At 40.4% G+C, this 20,135-nt stretch overlaps 1 protein-coding gene across 9 annotated transcripts in view; it reads right to left on the reverse strand.

The window, feature by feature from the left end:
* The window catches only part of abi1a (abl-interactor 1a), a 69,299-nt gene that overhangs the window by 33,875 nt on the left and 15,289 nt on the right, over positions 1-20,135 (reverse strand). For all 9 annotated transcript variants that reach the window (XM_033638694.2, XM_033638692.2, XM_078162698.1 and 6 more), the window contains exon 2: positions 16,510-16,677. In XM_033638694.2, coding sequence (XP_033494585.1) covers positions 16,510-16,677 — 168 coding nt within the window. The remainder of the gene's footprint in view (positions 1-16,509; positions 16,678-20,135) is intronic.

Genomic DNA, 20,135 nt, shown 5'->3' on the forward strand with positions numbered 1-20,135 from the left:
TTAATCACTCAATGACAATAGTTAAAAAGGCTAGGAAAATTACCGCAGACTCCTCCCATGTCCTGTTGTCAGAATACAAACTGCTTCCATCACATAGACGCCATAGGGTTCTCATTAAACACAGAGAGGATACCAGAAAAGGTATAAAACTCTTTCATCCCATTGTCAGTGAATTTCCTAAACTCAGGGGAAAAGGATGATGTATAATAAGGGGCAGTGTCGCATGTATTTAAACGCACTTTATGTCTAGCCTGAGTGTCAGACTGAAGCTCCCAGAACCTTCAGTCTGACATGGCTTCCATTGAAGGCGATTTACAAGGGGAAGGGAATTTGATTTTTCCCTAACCAATCAGTAGAGATCAACGACTCACCCAGAATCTGACGTCATTAGTATCCATGCCTCAGGGGTGCCGAAAACAAGCGAGCATTGCCCATTTAAAATGTCTCCGTCGTCGTGCACGCCCAGCTGCATCGCCGTTAAATCCAGTTTAGCAGCTTCCTTAATTTGGTCCTCCATTAACGTGAGTAGTGGCGAAATACCTCGATAGCATCGTTAATGTGGTCTGTAGGATCTGTAGCGGTCACCATTGTTGCTATCCTCACCAGTTAACCACCGGCGTACAGCTTGACATCAGCGTGGCGCTGATTGGCTAATCGCTAGACCCCCGGTGTTCATTGGTCCGTCCATCGTTTGGACGAGATAAATCGCAAATTCATTGAAGTATGCCAGACCAGCAATGCAAGCCTACTCAGTTGAGTGGGCGGGGTCTATGGTCTGGAACCAGGCTACTTTATGTCTCTTTCTGCACAATGTATGTATTTTTATGTGGCAGCCTTTATATTTAAGACAAATTTCCCTGGGGACAGATAAAGTAATCTTGAATCTTTTCCGATAATTCTGTGCTGTGTCTCTCTGCCTTCATGTAACTGTATTTGCTCTGCCTTTTATAGAACATTGACAAGCATGTACTTCTGTTCAGAGGTAATAATATGATGATATACATCGTAACATGCTATACATGTTTATAAAGATACGTTTTATACTGTGGCATCAAACACTTTATCATGTCTGGATGTATTAGTCCATTGTGGGCAATGTTGGAGTGCCTCATGGTAATATTAAATTGAAGTGAATATTTTAACATCAATATAATGAAAGGCTTTAATTTCTCAGGTATTTTAATTGCTGGATTGGTCAAATTGCTGTGACACTGCTGTGACCTGTTAACAAGTTGTTTTCCAGAAAATGTACGACATCACAGTAATGGTTGACAGTTTGTAATTGGCAATGATTTGCAGAAATTGGCAATCAATTCTTGACCTTTTTGCCATCAGCGGCTACCGCTTTTTAACATACAAAAAACAGGGACAATAAACAGCAGTCTTAAAATTAAATACCATTAAAAATATTTAAATATTACTAATACAAGGGATGGACAATATTGGATTTTTTGCTGATATCCGATATGCCAATATATGACAACTTTTTTGGCTAATAAAAGATACTGATATTGATATATCAATATATTATGGAAAATTATGCACCTTTATTCCCCAAATCCTCTGACTGAATATATGTCTTTATCTGTATCCTTGTACCCCAGATTATCTTTATTTTTATGTGTATTTTAATTTATGTAGGCCTACCTATACCCTGGTCCAAGACCGTGTATTTGTGTTTCCATTGTGTAGTACTACTATTTCACTGCCTGATTTATATGCTCTGCTATTAATAAAGAATGTTTCCTTTAATATTTGGAAAATCCCTATGGAAAATAATAATTCACAGCCTTCTGTTTTCTCGGGGTGTTGTTTAACTTTCTGGTGGTTTAAGAAATTTCTAAAACAGATGTAAAACCTTGTTTTTAAAGCCCTGACAAGACCTGCAGTGGTCGAAACATGTTGGCTCCTTAAATGATTTAACCACTACAATAAAGACTTTTTAATACTTCCTTCCTTGTTATCTATAGTTTTGGAGTGCCTGGATTGCCTTCCTATATATCCTGTTGTTTCCCATTCCCCATGAGCGCCCAACACAAGGTTTTGATCTACTTTTTATTATACAGAGCAACCAGTCGTGTCTCTCTTTTTCTAAAAAACACATATGCTGGTTTGTCATATCGGCATAAATCAGCATTTTGGCCGATTCCAATATTTCATTTTAAAGCCAATATCGGCAGATACCGATGACGTGCCGATATTATCATGCATCCCTATTCGAAACGCATGCCAAAAGAAAAGCATGCACCTCTGGTCAGAATAAGAAACACAGATACTTTTAAACATCATGAAAGACTTGGATATCATCAGGTTTCTGGATATGTGCAGTTATTGCAACACTGACCTTTTCAAGAGGGTGGTTAAAGGATAAAAGAGGGAGGCTGTGTCACCTTTGGAAAACTCTGAAAAAGAATCCTATTTGATGCAAAGAAGCAAAATGGCACAAGCGGCTCCAGCCATTCCACGTTGCCATATTTTCACGTAATAAATGACATGTCAGGGAATGTTAACCAGAGTATCAACTGCTGCATGTAAATGGGAATATTAGTGGCATATTCATTTTCATTAGCCATGGAGACAGCTTAATAGGAATATTGTCTTTTTGGGAATAAGAGCATCATAGCATCAGCATGATAAAGCTTTCAAAAGTAGCACTAGAGTCTTTCCCCCAGTGAACTTCTCTGACCCAGCTTCTCTCTTTCACCCTACTGATTTACACTGCTCAGACTGGGTGGAGAGTCAGGTCTGGTTGGAGAATTTGGAAAACAGGTCACACACTGACAGAAAGCGTCCACACAACATCAGCAAAAGCGGCATAAATCTCTTGGTCCGGTGGCACGGCCAATCAAAGCAGCAGGGGTGGAATTTCGAAGCCTGACGCAAATGTAACTCGACAACAAACACACACTGTTTTGGAGGGTGAGATAAGAAGAGACTAGAAAGGGAAAAGAAACGTCTGTAAACTTCGATATGGCATTGAGACAGCCGGTTTCACTTCAACACATGGAAAAAAACAGCCTTTTCAGCGCTTTGGCAGACTGGCTGCAGGATGATATCCTCCATAAAATGCCAGCTATGCACAAAACACACGGACAAACAAAAAAAGCTGCACAGCGTGTGTACTGTAGGCGTAGTAGGGAGCTTACACACAACATGGAGGAAAAGCCTGCAACTAGACAAACACACCCTACATACCATTGTGTCTGTGTGCATGTGTGGCTAGCCAGACCAGACAAATGTGCCAATGGTTAATGATAGAGTTCAGATAATTATAAGAAATGTTTCAGCACACTGGCAGCGAGGCATCTTCTCTCTGCTCCTCTAAGATACCACACACACACACACACACACACACACACACACACACACACTGAAATGTACTCAGTTCCCATGGCATGCTGTCCAAGAACATTAGGACATGGACTATTTTTACTGGCGTGTAATATCATAAACCAGAACTACACATGATTATGAAATAAGACATGCCACAAGGTCTTATTAATGGCCACTCTTGGCTGAGAGCTAAGATAAGCTTGTCTTTACAGCAGTCCAGGAATTGGAAATCCTTGTTCTGTGGGATTACGAGGAGATAATAACTATGAAGCACATGTCTGTTAAACACATTCGAACCCCAGTTTCAGGCATACTGTGTGAGAGGATTTATCTCAATAGTCGGAGCTGCCAACAGGTGAAGACAGCCTGATGAGGGCATTAACATCTCTCTTTCTGACTGTTACTTTTCCATGAGAAAGTTGACTCTTTCTTCAGCAAAGCCCCCACTTCACGCTTACAGTTACCCACATTTAGCCAAGAGAGAGCGGATTTGAACAATTTGTGATGCTCAGTGTGTAGCAGCAGTTATTTTATGATGAAGTGCTACGAGTGCTGAGGTGTGCCTTTTTTCTGCTGCGCCCACTTTCTCTCAACCTGCCGGATCGGCTTCTACTACAGTTGTTTCCTATGTTTCCTGAAATAACTTACTCAGAGAAGGGTCCTGAACAGGTTGCTTTTGTGGAATCTGGAAACACAGACACATGTAGAGCTTGGAAACACGATCATTCAGCTGTGTAATTAAGACATCCAGTGGTTATGGTGCTAAGTATCCTGTTGGTGGAAACATTGGCATCCCTTCCTTTAGTTACAGTGGAGGTCTGACTGCATGACTGTTAAATCTATGGAAAAAGACAACAAAAATGTGTCTGTACAATTTTCTTTTTCTACTTATTATTCTTTGTTGTCAATCATCTCATGACCCCTCTTGCGGATCTTGTGACCCCCAGAAACCACCGCTCTAGGGCACCTTGTCCTAGATCTGAAGCAGTAAACTTCCGGTCACATGCCTGCTCCTTGAGCCTCCAGGCTGCAGAAGCTCACAGTCTTCTGTCTCCTGTTTCTCACCATGACAGGCCTCATCTGTAGGAGCAGCGCAATCCAACATTCCCACCTCTGCACTGAGCCAAAACGGCTGTTGAAGCAGAGCGAATGCCTCTTTGTCTGCTCTGTTTCTCAGCGTGATTACAGCCAGCACATCTGAAGCCCGTCATCTGCAAAGTCAAACGTTGTCCAAAGGCCCTTCGGTGGGGCTGTTTCTCTGAGCAGTTAGTGCAACACGGAGCATGACGGAGCTTCCATCCACACTCGGAGCCAAAATGGGAGGTCAAACGCCCCGCGGGGAGTTCTCCATTTGGCAGCTTCTTGTTAAACATCCCTCAAAAACTGGATTCCTCTGGTAAATCTAACAACCCATGTGTGGCTTGATGGAGCCAGAAGCAGAGGTTGTGTGAGGATGTTAAGTGTGAAACCTTGGAGGGATTGTCTCTCCCAGCAGAGAAAAAAAAGCCTCTATTAAAAAAAGAATCAGGATGCCAAGGTCGACACTTTGTTTGCTAACACAGCACATTTGGAAACACCTCGGCTGACTTTTGCCAATCTAACTTTTGGGCTGCAGCCAAACAGCATCCTGACTGTGCTCTGAAGTTTACATACGTGCTGAGAGTGAGCCTACATAATGCCCAGACTTAGAGCCAGACAACAATACAGTTAACAAACACTAAGAGCTGAATTTCAGTCACAGATTGTGTCTTCTGTACAGGGAAATGAGTATTTCCTAATCAGCCTTGTTTATTTGGAGCTGTCAAATAATTGCCTACAGTATTCTTACACAGGGAGGAACTGCAGAACAGAGGTGCAATGATTAGATGTAATTGCTAAGGGTTGTTAAGTGGGAAAGAATGCACTGGTAATGATGATGATGCTCTGCGGTGGGGGAAGGGAAGGAATAGCAGGAGAGGAAGTAACCACAGAGCAGAGGAGCTGATGATTCACTGAACTACATCAGTCACCAGTCATTTCACATTTAACCTCTATTCATGCAGGGCAACGGTGGTGATGATTAGTGCACTACCACACAACTCACACAGAACAGAAAACTTATGAAAGGGAAATGCAGCAATGCAAGGTCTTAAAGGGAAGTGCCAAATTTATCAGATAATTAATCACATAGAGATCGACAGATAAGGAGATCCTAGACCTTACTGTCTCCCCAGTTTGCAGACATTTTCGGTTGCCATTCTTCTTTTTCAGTTAGCTGCTAACTGCTATTAGCTGCATTTTAAATCTCTCAGCAGTGGAGTGCACACATAACATGTTGTCAAAACCTCATAACTGCCCCGTCCGTGGTCCCGTCCTGCCGGCTGTCCCTTTTATACAGACGTCTTTTCCAGCACGGTTGCTACCACAGCTGCTAGCTTGAAGATGAGACAGCTTTGTCCCCCCCATTCTGCAATCATACCTTAAATAAAAAACAGTGAGGTGGAATGACGGTGTGACATTCTCACCGCAGTCAAAAAGGGGCGTGTGTGTTTGTAATTTGAGCTTCTTTTTTGTGGTAGCTGGTTCAGCTATACGTGTATGTTACTGACCATGAGCCTCTGTGTGTGTATTCCACTGGCTAGCTACTTCACTGTTCTCATTAGATGGTCTTGCCACCGTACATCCAGACAGCATCATTATGGAAGTGAAACACCCACCCTCCAGTTTCCCCCACATTAACACTGTTAGCTCTGTCAGAAATGTTGACATTGTTAGCACTGTTTATGCTGCTGGCACAGTTAGCTGCTAGCCATCAACTCAGCCATGTTGAGAGCTGTGTGCAAACAGTCCCTCTGAATTATAAACACCCTCATTATCCTTTGAGTTTTGGACCCTCTGTTGCATGAATTCTGGAATATTGTGATGGACATTTCTCACCTTTTTTGTGACATTTAAAAACAAAATGATTTATGTATCAACTGAAAAATACAATTAACAGTTTAAAATATATGAAAAATAAGTTTTATCACAGTCCCAAAGGGGAGTGTGTGAGATTTTTGGTGCTCCATACCAATATCAGAACCATAACACTGTACAGAGTTGCTGATCAAAAGCAATGACAAAATTATTTCTTACCAAATCATTTTTACAAAACCAATTTTCCAGTTGAAGGCTTAACTGCCTTCCATTAGAATTTTTGTTACCACTTCCAATCTCCCCCCTACTGACTCCCATTAGCTGCTTAGGGATGAGGATGCTGCCAGAAGTGAGCTACCAATATCACAACATGTTTCAGCAACAAAAAACACTCACACCAAAATGTGCAAAAACAGAGCTGCAAATAATTATTTTCAAAATTGATTCATCTGCCATATTTTGTTGTCTATTTTAATTGTTTAATGAATTACTTTTTTTAGTCTATAAATTCCCATTGCAAGTTCTTAGAGCTGAATATGTCATCTTCCAATTCATTATCTCTAGACAAGTTAAAAATAAACGCTGCTGGCTTCAATTTACAATATTATTAGCTGACTGTGTACTGCAAATTCTTACACTTGAGAGACTTAAGCCTAAAAATATTTGGCATTTTCATCTCATACATAATCTATCTTCCATCAATTAACATTAAAACAGCAACAATTTGTAAAATGGATTTATTATCAAAGCTGTATAATCAGGAAAAAGGCAAATATTCTTTGGATCTCAAATGTTGGGATTTTGCATATGTTTTAGATCATTTTAAACTATATTTTGGGTCTCTTATAACCTCATTTTTTCCACATTTAATAAACCCAACAAATTAAAAAAATTATCGACAGATGAATCCATAACAAAAATAAAATCACGAGCTGCAGTCCCATCTTAAATTAAAGGCATATATCTTTGGATTTCATGTTTTCTAATCCAAAATAATTCGAGACACTCTCAATCCAAACTTGCCACTTTCCAATATCTGACCCATGTCTTTAACCTTTAAATAACTACAGCCTCAGAGGCAATGGACCACACAAAGACTCAGCCACACACACAGACACAACACTATAATCCACTGAGAAGAGAAATGAGACATGTAGACTATGTGTAAATATCCAGCAGTGAAAAAAGAAAATACAGACAAACTCTGCATGGAGCTCTGCATTTCACAGCCAGGCAAGTGGGAGAGACCACCAGGAGAGGCAGGAGAGAGACCAAAATACACAGGCAAGCAGAGGGATCAGCAGGAAACACACACACACACACACACACACACACACACACACACACACAGAACTATAAGGCTTCATTTCCTGTTTGGATGAGTGCCATTCTGCCTCGATGGGAGGTCAAAAAGCAAGCACTGCAGCACACAGACGCAGCCCTAAGTCTGTGTGCTGCATGTGTGTGTGCGTTCTTATCATGGCACTGTACACACAAAAGCAGCTAACGGCATGCAACTGCACATCTGAGGATTGAGGACTGGAATGAAATATAACCCAAAAACAAAATGCGTGCCACGCTGAGATCGTAAATACAAACAGTGGGCTGACTCATGTGATCAGATAAGAATATTGTGTAACAGCATCTCAGTGAACCTCACATCTGTGACTGGCAACACACTGGGAGTGTACAGTAGATGTGTCAGCTGCTTTCTGCATCCAGCCTGTTGTAGTGCTGCTTCATCACTGTGGTCACTGGGTTGAAGCAGCACACGGGCCAGATCCAAATGTAAGTGCAAAGCCATTTAACATCATTGTAAAACACAGCTGTACTGGCAAAACAGTGAGCTGTCAAATGGATTTTCTACAATAAAAACATCAGTTATTTTACCCCCACATTAGATATACACACTCAAATCTGACTTCATTAATTAACTAGCGGCCAATGTGCGGTATAATAATAGCTTCATTGACAATCTGATAAAGAAGGATTCACTTCTTGCACTTCAAAATAAATGTCAAAACAAAACAAAACAGTCTCAGTGAAATACTAAAGAAGTAATGATGCTCCCGCGTAAGGTTTCGCTGACCAGAGTTCCCCACAATTGTTGCCTGAGCTTGACTCAGTATTTCCTCCACAACATGGAGAATGAGACGGAAGCGGAAAATTTAGTCATTTGTCCTTGCTAATAATGTTCCAAACAACAATTATAACAATTTACTCAGAATTGAGGGGGTTTTCTGAGAGGGTGGCAATAAAAATTGCTTTGACCACTTTCACATCAATATGGTCGTCATTTTTAGCTCAGCATATGTGTGGGTGTTGGTGTGAATACATCACTGGCTATTTTAAGGTCACGGGTCTTCAAGCTCAAGTCATCAGAAATGATTTCCTTTTGTATTTGTATCTCATCGCAAAGACATGCATGCACTGAGGATGTGACCGTATATCATAGGAGTTATTTTTATTTGCAGTCCTACTCTTAATTATCAAAAATGTACCTGTTTTAAAGTCATTCAGACCTTTATTATTATGTCTTCGAATTAGCATAAATTCAATCATAAAAATGTATGAAACAACCTTTAATTTATAGTTTCACATGAAAAACATTTCTAAGATAACTTCTCCAAAACCCTTTGAACTGTATATAAGTTCCTCATTATTATGGATTTTGTTTTGCTGTGAAAACAAATTTTTTCCTCAAACAACTCACCAAAAACTACATTTTACAAGATTACATTGAACACATCGTGAGAACATTACAATTTATCCTCCACCAGCACTCAATTTTACTGAATGTAGCTTGAACGCAACAAAATGTAACCCAGTAGTTATGCTGCATTCCATTTCCCTCAGAAGTCAGAGGTCGGACTTGGGAATGACGTCACATTCGAGTCGATCACGTTCCAGTACAAAAAAATCAGAAGACCAACATGTTGGTAGCAATACCAGTTGTTGCACAGAACGGTGTGTCTGACTGATGTAGTGTGACACAAACCACACAGAAGAGCTAATAAAAGGTATAATACTACAGCTTTCACTGCTGTTGATGCATAGAGCAGCCATTTTGGATTTTGAGGTTGGGATTGGTTAGGTTCGTCCAACTTTCCAAGCCAGATATCCGACTTAAGGGGGCACTCCAGTGAAAACTTCTGACTGGGAACATGGAAATTATGACTTAGTGCAGCTGCCAACTGCTAACAGCTAACGTTAACTAGCTCTCCTCCTGTCCGCGTCAACATGGATTTGTTGTTCACAATTAAGCATTAACAAGGAAACATATTTATAGCAAGTTCACTGTGTCCTTTCGTCCTGAAGACATCCTGGGGAAGATCACTGTTCATCCCAGACACGTTTTCCCCAGAATGATGGAACACCGTTAGTCTTGAGCCCTGCTTTTCAGTAAGCAAAAAATTGATGTGACACAACAGAAAAACATCTTACTGATAAGGTGATGGCAGTCAACAAGGCAAATATTGTCCGATACCGATGTGTGGCCGATAAATCGCTGCATCCCTCCTATCACAATTTGTTTTCATTCCATGTTTGCTAAAAATATTCCAAGTGTACCAAACAGTGACCTCTGTATTGTGTATCGTACTGAACTATGAGATGACTGCAGGCCTATTGTTGTTCCCTGAGCATGCACAAAGCAACAATATGTATTCTATTATTGTATCTACTCTTCTTCCTGTTATTCAGAGTTTCTCTAAATAAGGCTGCTTTTATTCCATTGTTATGTCTTGTTCCCCACACTAACACTCCCTCGACGAAGCTGCCACAGGCTCTGAAACTATGACTCTGTCAAAAGAACGACAGAGGGTGGAACAATGACAGTTCCAGATTTGAGAACTTTAGACTTCAGAACTTCCAAATACAGCTCATGTGTAGAGCTACATACCCCTGGGTTCAGTTTTATAAAGCTTATGTGGTGCAGATCAGAGTTGAGGAAGAAGCTACTCCATTAAACTTCAGATATCAGGGAAACATTTTAATCAGGACAGAGACGCTGCAGCATGTACATAAGGTTGTATGTGTATGATCTCCCACACACACACACACACACACACACACACACACACACACACACACACACACACACACACACACACACACACACACACACACACACAAGCTATTCTCCCTCTCTGCCCTTTCTATTCGGGGTATCACAGAGAGGTCCTCAATGTGAGACATTTTCTTCCGCCGGAGAGACAAAGCGCTCCCTGTTCGCAGCCTCTTAGCAGCCACTTCACACGCAGCACAAGGTGGAAGCCCCGCGAGCTACTCTATTTTCCCATCAGCCCTTCCGCCTCACCACTGCAGAGAGACCCCGGCTCGTGAATGGCAATGACAGCAGGGGAGGTGACGCACAAACAAATACCTGTCAGCACACTCACACACACACACACACACACTCAAATATTTGTGCATCGGTAACTGCACACACAGATTCAAGCACACACGTTTCACTGCAGCCTGACCCTGACTCCCACTGAATATCAACGAGCAGCTCAGGTGAAGATACTCCATACCTGATAAACACAACAAACTGTTTCAAGTGCACTTTAATTAATGAGAGCACACGAGTCATAAGATTCTGATATTACTAAAAAACAGTTTCTGCTGGCAACTTGATGAGGGTTTTAACAATCTGTCAAGTAGTTTCCAACCTGGAGTTTGACACCTGCAGAGTCAGTGTGATGAGCTGCAAAGTCATTAGCAGGATAAGAAAGCAGAAAAACATATTTGTTCAACACAAAATTATATTAATTTTTTTAGACATTCATCTAACCCTTGCTTACTTGTTTCAAACTTCCAAATAATTTGGAACACTTCATTTGGACCTTGAGATGGTTTATAGAGTACTTGTAACATTTCAACAGCTTATTTATTGAGAGTCAACAATTCAACAAAGCAAAAAAAAGCTCCAGAGCAAACACAGTAGAGACTAGCCCAGCCAGCTGCTTCCAGTTTAGCACTCTGGTAACTTAAATGGGGATAAAATGATTTAGTCTCGCAGCTCTTCTAGATTTACTGAATGTTATCAGACCGAATGAATCAAACCCTGGTTGTGAAATAAGTCATTTCGTGGGGGCTGCAATGCTCAAAATAATGCATCCACTGATTTACAGATGTTTCTTTCCCGATGTAACTCTATGGGAAAAAGACTTTTAGGCCCCATGGCATCACGTGACGGGCTTGGGGTTTGTAATTCCACTGTTTGGCCACTACGAAAATTGGTGTCAAAGTCCTGCACACATCCTGGTGGCCTTAACAGGAGACATTACATCACCCAAATTCTAGCTTCTCATCAGTGAGCGCGTTTACATGCACACTAATAAACCGATCATTATCTGATTTCTGGAGTTACCTGATTATTCAAGTGGTCATGTAAACAGCATAATCCAATAGGCTTTATCAGATAAAAGCCATTACCTGATTATGAGAAATCAGATAAACACATCTAGCTTTTTCCCCAATAGTCAGATTATTCGGTGCATGTATACCCTTTAATCTGGTTTCTTTCGGGTTTTGCTATTTTATACTCCCACTCCACTACATTTTAGAGGGAAATATTGTACTTTCTACTCCACTATGTTAATCTGACAACTTTTGTTTCCTTTCAGATAAAGATTTTACATAAAATAATATATTTTTATATTCTCAGTGTTTAAATTGTCACTTTTATTTTATCTTATTTATATGTTATGCACTTTGTGTGACAAGTTTATATACAATACACTTGTATATGGCACTTTGCAGTACTTTTACTCCGAATGTACCCAAAGTATGTAAAATTGGCTCAACAAACAGTACTGTAAGAATATAAGCTGTCAGCATGATGAGTGCTTTATTTTGCAAATATATGACTTGCGTACTTTTTGAGGTTTTTCAAGGATATGAGTACCTACTGTAACAGGAAGTTTGAGTTTTATGTCATGTACTTGAGGAGAAATCCAACTGAAGGACTGAATCATGTAAACTAGGTTTTTCTGATTATCAGATTATTGAAGTGCATGTAAACGCGTCAAATTGGATTATTACCATTACCTGATTATTCCCAGTTATCTGATTATTGTGCGCATGTAAATGTGCTCACTGTCTTCCTGTTCGCCTTAGAATTGATTTAGAGATTTTATCGATCATTTCTAAAGCTTGTCTAGGTCTGGCACTAAGCTACACAGCAGAAATGTTGACCTTGTATGAGCCAGTTCGCAGCTTTTGACACTCAAGTGGGGCCTTTCTGGCTGTTTTGAAGTCCAGACTGAAATCTAAAGGTGACCATGCTTTTGCAATCAGGGCTTCTCGTCTTGGAACGACCTGTCTGAGGAGGTAACATTTGGGTAGTCAGTAACTTCTGTAAAATCACTAAAACCCAACTTTATAAACTTACTTTTATGTGATGTTGTCTTTTTTGGATTTCATTTATTTCTTCTTTTTATTGCTCTCATTTTTTGTTTGTATTTATTTACATTCACACATTGCATCTTGCCTTTTTTTTTTTTTTTTTTTTTAACTCGCTTTGTCTGGCTTATGTTTGGTAGGACTGTTTGGCCTTTTAGGTATCCTGTTACTGCTTTTGCTTTGTCTGACAAAGTACTTTGTAAACCATGTTTTTAAATGTGCTATATAAAGAGTCATTATTATTGTTAAAGAAATTAAGCATTGGTTGCAGCCTTACAGTTGTTTAATTGCACTTTTCTAACACAACATTCAAAAAATACAGAAGTCTTTTAATGGCTAAAGGTATTTAAAAGATTCAAACTACTCTTATGATTTTGGCGCATCTTAGTTGTTCCCTTTTTACCCCTTTAAAAAGACACCCTTTGTGTCTTCCACCACAGGCAGAATACAAGATAAGGTATGCTCTATTAGGGTACAATATAGCACAGCACACTTGACATCCAGCTCAGAGGGATACCAGTTCCAGGCGGAGAGATGCCACCGCTAAGCTGACACACCCTGACCAGAGTGAACCCCTTGTAACTGTGGGCGAGCTGAAGGAAACTGCCCTGACGCCAGGCAATGTCTCACCACACACTGACTGACAACTTAATGTAAGAGAGCCTCGTCATGAAGCATCCCAGCTTCAGGGATGGACAGAAACTGGACTACACCATTAACAGGAGGACTGTGGACAGAAAAGAAAAAGCTGGTATGATTATGTATAGCCTAGTAAATTCTGAGGTGTGTTTATTATTCGTGTCTCGAGGATAAAGGAGTCATGCTTGTGTTTCATTGGTATTCACCTGAGAAAACTTCCTTTCCACTGTTAAATCAACATATATCCTTGGAGCTGCAGGCTTTTCTCTCCATTACACATTCAGCAGAACGCAACGTTGGCCTCGAGGGCCGCCGCTAATATCATATCCATGAGTAGCGAGGGCAACACGATAATGATCCACCTCTGAACCGGACGGTGGAGAGCAATAAAAAACACCCACACGGCCTGCAGAGCTCGCAGCCCGGTCTCTTTATTATTAAAACAGAGATACGCTTCATTACGGAAAACACATTAGGACCTCGCCTTTTGCTTTTACATAAAACAACTAGATGGAGATGAAGATGTTGAGCATGCAAGGGACATTCTGTGTTTTTAGAGTTTTTAGAGTTATCAAGGCAAAGCTGCTAAATCATTCAGATTTCTCAGGGACAAGTTATGCAAATAGGGATGGCGTGTTTTTCTTGTAGCTGCGATGACTACAAAGTGGAAGTAAATTAGTTTGTAGTTTGATTTTTTATTCCAGATAGAAACCAAAAAGTTGGGGAAAAACATTTCTTTACTGACCATCAGCTGACCTAACGTGACACCATGTAGCTCACCATCACCATGGCTACGCCAAGTACACAAACGCTGGCATAAATATAGCAGAGGAAGGATGGAATTTCCCATGCATGAGACAAGAGAGGGTGATGAGCACTTGCAACAGAGACAGAAGTCAAACAATGTAAGCCAGCTTGGAGTTTACCGGGTGGCGCTGGCTCTCTTCTTGTGATCTAAAGCACCGTATCTAACTGTGTTCATATGCTTTTCCGACATGGCCCAGGGGGTTGTCATGGAGACCAAGGCAGGCAGTGACCTTGGTATCGGCTGAATGCTGTTTGTCAGGATATTGACTCAAAACCTGGAGAGTAAATATGCCTTTTTTTGGCCTCTCTCTCTCTCTCTCTCTCTCTCTCTCTCTCTCTCTCTCTCTCTCTCTCTCTCTCTCGCCTTTCTTTGCTCGTCATCATCCATCTTCCATTTCCTTCAGCCTTTCCTCTGAATTGCGGGATCCCTCTCTCTCTCTCTCTCTCTCTCAAGCCCTCAAGTCTCACAAGTCCTCTTTGCTTCCATTAGACTGAAAATCTGACCTTCAGTGTATCCTGAAAGAATTTCTGGCGCTCTTAGCAAAGCTCTGTCAGAGGAAAAACACCGGATAGCGGACATGGGAAAGACAAAACTAAAAAGAAATACTCCTCCCATTCCATCACAGCAAAAATAAACAGCAAATACCTCTCCTTTTTTCGCTTATTTTCTAAGTTCGGATTCAGCCATGACTGTGTTATACATGTGTTCCAGGTTTGGTGAATGCCACCCACTCCTAATCTACGAGGTGCCACATGGCTGGAGCTCTTTGTTTGATTTGTCTGAGCTCTTAATGCCTTCATTGGATGAGCGGCTGGATTTACCTGCACATGGCAGAATCCTCATGTTATAGAAAGAAAAAGGTTAGGAAAGGAAAAACTACAAAGCCACAATTTTCAATACATGTTGAAGTTAGGAATGACGTGATACAGAAGTGAGCATTACAGATATTTATCAGGGTATATCCTCAAGCATGATATAATACATTTTCTGGAAATTCAGTTGAGAAATTGGTAATGATTAAAATAACTAGACAGGAATGTCTGTTTTTTTAGGTGATTCAATAGCTGAAAAATCTAAATATGTCATCACATAAATGCATTAATTATATGCTCTTTGATTTCTAAAAACTCTGCCCACGATGCCCTAATTCAACCACCTAGTGTAGCTTCCAGTGTATTAAGGGTGCAGCAAAACCTTTGACAGTTTATTCATATTTTGCCCATCATAAGCCTAGAGCTGGGTTACATGGCCTACATGATAATGCAGTATTTTTAGGCTATATCATGATACACTGTAGGTATCTCCCGATATTTTGAAATCTTCTCTGAACTACTGTAGACTACCAAAATACCAAACTACAAAATAAAATACAGTTACAATAAAGTTAAAAAAGTACCTATTTTTGTATGATAATGTTAAATAAAGTCCTGTTACAATAAAGTCAAATAAAGGCCTTTTATGATAAAGTGAAATAAAGTACTATTATAATAAAGTTAAATAAAGTACCATTGCACTGAAATAAATCAAAGCAGAACCACTGGTGCTTTTAGTTTGAAGCATACAGCTCATCTCAGGCTGGAAGTGTGTCAACAGTTAGAAGTTAATGGTTAGGAGAAAGTTAAACTGTTACCGCAGTGCCTTTAAACGTAAGGATTTATTCACTGTTAGCCGAAAAACAAACCAACAACTCTCTAGTTCACATATTAATAATCTTTGCAAGTCACACTGGTGCTCCACGGTCGCAATATGTGCAGGTACAAAAACACATGCCTCGCCTGCTAACACACTATATGACCTAGGAGAGAGAGTGATGTTGATGGGTGGGGTGTGTGTGAGATGAATCATGCTTGTGAGTCTTGTTTTTTTGTGTGTCTGAGAGGGAGAGAGCCATAAGACAGTGGGAGAACTGAAAGGTCAAAGTGAGAATCATGCTGGTGGCAAAAAAAAAAAAAAAAAAAAAAAAAAAAGATGTGACAATTTCTAATGTGTTTGCAATATAGTCATTTTCTATATATAAGATGCTACTACTGGCTAAAAGACAGACCTATAAGTATGTCCCTATGTGCGTTAGGGCTGCTCAGTAATCAGTTGTGCAGACCAATAATTGCAAGTTAGATGGATTGTGGTGAAATGTTTCATAATGCTCGTGTTCCTCTGAAGAAGACAAGGGCACAAAAGAAAGAAAAACAGACTCGCAGTCATTTGGCCAAACACACAGACAGTCAGACACTTGTGTAAGACTGATACACCAATAAAAGGAACCATGGATATTACAGAAGGACTCATACTGTGTTTGAAAATAACAGAGTCTGTGTAAAAGTGAAAGGAGAAGTGGCAAGTGCGGAGCACCATTCTTCACAGCTGTATGGTCTGTGGTGTGTGTGTGTGTGTGTGTGTGTGTGTGTGTATCTGTGTGTATTTCTGACCTGGGAGATGTGGTTGATGGAGGACTCCATGCGCCGCAGCTGCGAGGCCTGGATGTCCAGCAGCTGCAGTACATTATTGGCTAAGGCATTGATCTGGTAGGCCACGCTGGCCAGGGACTGGGTGGTGTAGGCTTTGGTCTCCTCCAGAGCTTTCCTCTTGTCCTGGGCCTGTGCACAAAAAGGGATTAGAGAAAAAAGGAAGATGAAAAAAAGATGGAAGAGGAACCCAGTTACTGTTAATATCGCATCACATTCGCATCCATCTTCCAGCTCTGTATCCAGGTCAGGTTTGTGGTGGATTCGGGCCAATGGAGCAGCCAAGACATCCTTTTCCCACCACGACTCTCATTCCCCAGATACCACGCTCTCTCTGAGGGGATTTGTGATGATGTAACCCATCCTGCAGCAGCCATATTGGAGGCTCCGAGAACAGAGAGTGAACAGCTGACTACATTTCTGAATTTGGCCAGCTTGATAGAATATACTTGGCATATTCAACAATACACTGTCTAATTTCTGCCTTTGTCACTGAGAAAATAGTTTGCTTGTGAAAATTTCAAACTGCACAATAAATAACATCTAGAGATTATATAAAAATGTAGCTAATGCTGATTTTTTGGATAGCTTCTGATGATGTTTTCTCTTTTTTTGTAGGCAAACACCGAAGTTAGCGTCACAATGGCAAAAAGCCAATGGGATTTTTCTATTGGATTTTTGATTACTACAGAAAATAAGATCTGTGGCAAACAAACGTTTATGATATTTAGACATTTTGTTCAACAAGAACAAATGAACACCACTTCTATGATTTTTGCGGTGTAAATGCAATCGGCAGAAGTAAAAAACTCAAGTTGGTGATGAACAAACTACACTAGGTCATGTGGCTTAACGTTGCATCTACAGCAAGAATGTAAAGCTGTGTTCAACATAATGACATTCTGTAGTCTCATTTAGCCTTTAATAAATCACATAAAGGCTTCAGAATTTACAAGCAGGGCATTTATTGACGCGTTTTATGTCATAAAACAAAATGTGAAAGTCTCTTAAGCTTGTGTTAACCATCTACAGATCATATTTTAGGCATCGAACGAAAAAAAAAAGCTCATTTTAAAAAAACATCGACTTCAAGACAAGGGAAACGGAAGCGCTAAAATGCTAACTAATTTCCGTGTTTTATGACTCATTCCTGCACCAGTCTATTATCTGTGTTGTATAAAACTCATTTCCTGCAGGCTTTAACAACGGCTCAGAATAAATATGCTAAAATATGGCTAAAAGTCTCTAGTAATTTCCAGGAAACTAAACTGTTCACTTGTTTAGCATTTAAGTATGTTTGCTTGATCAGAAATGACAAATGCTAACAGCTAACTGCACTACCAACTAAGAGAAGCTGTGTATTTAGCCATACTTTGGCAAAAATGTAAATGTTTAGCACATGCTGAACATGTAAACAGACAGAGAGGAAATGAAACTATCATTCAAATGTAGTTTGTGAAGTTTTGCTGTATTTTGCTGCTACTATTGCAAATTCAAAGTAGGCTACAGCTAACTTTTTCTGCAAAGAAACAAGCTAACATAGCCAAATAAACAAAGCCAAATTGCTAAAAGGCAGCTAACTAGCCAGCAAGCTAATTAATTTAAGAAAGTAGTTGGTGCTTTTGATGCTTATGGGAGTTTCTACTAAATACACTAAAAAATGATTCCATGAAATCTTTTAATCATCAAAACAGTTCAAAAGTTTGCAGCTATGTTAGCATGTTTCTTTGCAGAAACAAGCTAACATAGCTGCAAAATTTTGGTGGGGCACTTGTTCAACTGTTTTGATGATTAAAAGATTTCGTGGAATCATTTTTTAGTGTATTTAGTAGAAACTCCCATAAGCATCAAAAGCACCAACTACTTTCTTAAATTAATTAGCTTGCTGGCTAGTTAGCTGCCTTTTAGCAATTTGGCTTTGTTTATTTGGCTTTGCTAGGCAGCTAACTAGCTAGCAGGTTAACTTCTAAAGCAACTGCTAGGTGCGTCAGTTATTAAATGTGACCTTACTTCACCTCTCAAGCCTACGTGCCATGAATGTTTGATACTAAAAACATTTTAGTGGATTATTCCTGAAATGTATTCAGCAGAAGCTAATAAGCATTAGCACCAGTATGGCTGTTTTATTTAATTAGCCTGCTGGCTAGTGTTTGTTTAGGTTGACTGAGCTGACACAAGCTACAACTCATAATGCTTTAAGACAAACTAAAGCTTAAGTTTAGTTTTCCATGATAACCTATAGAAATACACAACTGTCAAATGTAGGCTATTTCTCCTATTTTAACCTGGTATATTTAGAAACTATTGAGTGTGTCAAACTGCTGCTCAGTAACAGGCATTCTGACAGTTACAAAGATGCAAAAAGTGGCTAAACCAGAAAAACTGTGGTGATGACACTTTCTTTAGAGCCACCTCACATCAAAACAGGCTGAGGCAAAGAGCCGAGCCTCAAACTGAGCCATTATGTTTGATCTCTGTGGGCTGTTCCCAACACTGCTCGCTCATAAAAAGAAGTCCAAAGAGCGCTGCCTGGAGGGGCGACACTGGGCTCTGATAACAGCCTGCCGTAGCAGGGGGTAGGTGGTGGTGGTGGAGGAGATGATTACTGGTAGTAGTGGTTAGAGGGCAAAACAGAAGAAAGAGAATCATATGAAGACTAGAGCATGGAAAGACAAAGTGAAAACAACCACATCACTGCGTGTCTCACCTCCTCTGGCAGCGCGTAACTAATCCAGAAGCAATCCGTACGGCTAAAAGCTCCTGACCTGGAGTACTGCCGCGCTGGTTAGCCTCGGCCGGGCGAGGAGACGACAGCTTTTAGTTGTGTTTCTTTTAGTGGGAATCAGAGCAGCAGATGTGTTGTGCGATAACAGCCTCAGGAAGGAGGAGAGATTCCTCCAGAGGGCTCGGAGCAAAAGGCCATCTGTTGAAAGCACGTTCATTCATGTGCACACACAGACACCTACTACTGACGCTGCAATATGCAGTATGAAACATGGAGTAGCAGCTGCAGGAAAATATAGAAAACAAAAATAAACAAACAAAACAGCCTTACATCCACGACAGCGATTTCTAAATTGCAAGAGATTGCAGTTTTTGCTGTTTAGGGACATCTCAAACAGCTTACTGGACAACATATGCTTGGCTGTGCAGGACTGCTGGCCTACATACCAAGCTGCAAGTCAGAGATGGTGCTTGTGTTGTTCACACTGTGAGAATTTCTCAGCATTAGGATTTCATTTCTACCATGAATCCATTTTAAGTAGTATTTTTTGTGAACTGTAATGTCAAGAAACAGCACAATTAAAGGAGCATTCCAACAATTTTACCCTAAAGTTCAGTGCAGTTATCATAATGTTTACTATATATCCAGTGGACTCAGTTGTATGATGTCTTCTGTGGCTCTTTTGAGAACTCTCTAAAGTGGGGTTCTGGCTTGAACTTGTGTGACAAACTTGGGGTGTGGAGTTTGAAAGATGTGGGTGTTTATCATGAGGCAGGGAGGGAGGTTCTAATGAAAGCATGTACTCTGAAAAATGAAGGGTTTTTGACACTCAACTCTTTTGCTTCAACTTGAACTATTCGTGGTG

This window comes from Epinephelus lanceolatus, chromosome 20 (genome assembly GCF_041903045.1).
Source record: "Epinephelus lanceolatus isolate andai-2023 chromosome 20, ASM4190304v1, whole genome shotgun sequence".
Classification (NCBI taxonomy): Eukaryota; Metazoa; Chordata; class Actinopteri; order Perciformes; family Serranidae; genus Epinephelus; species Epinephelus lanceolatus.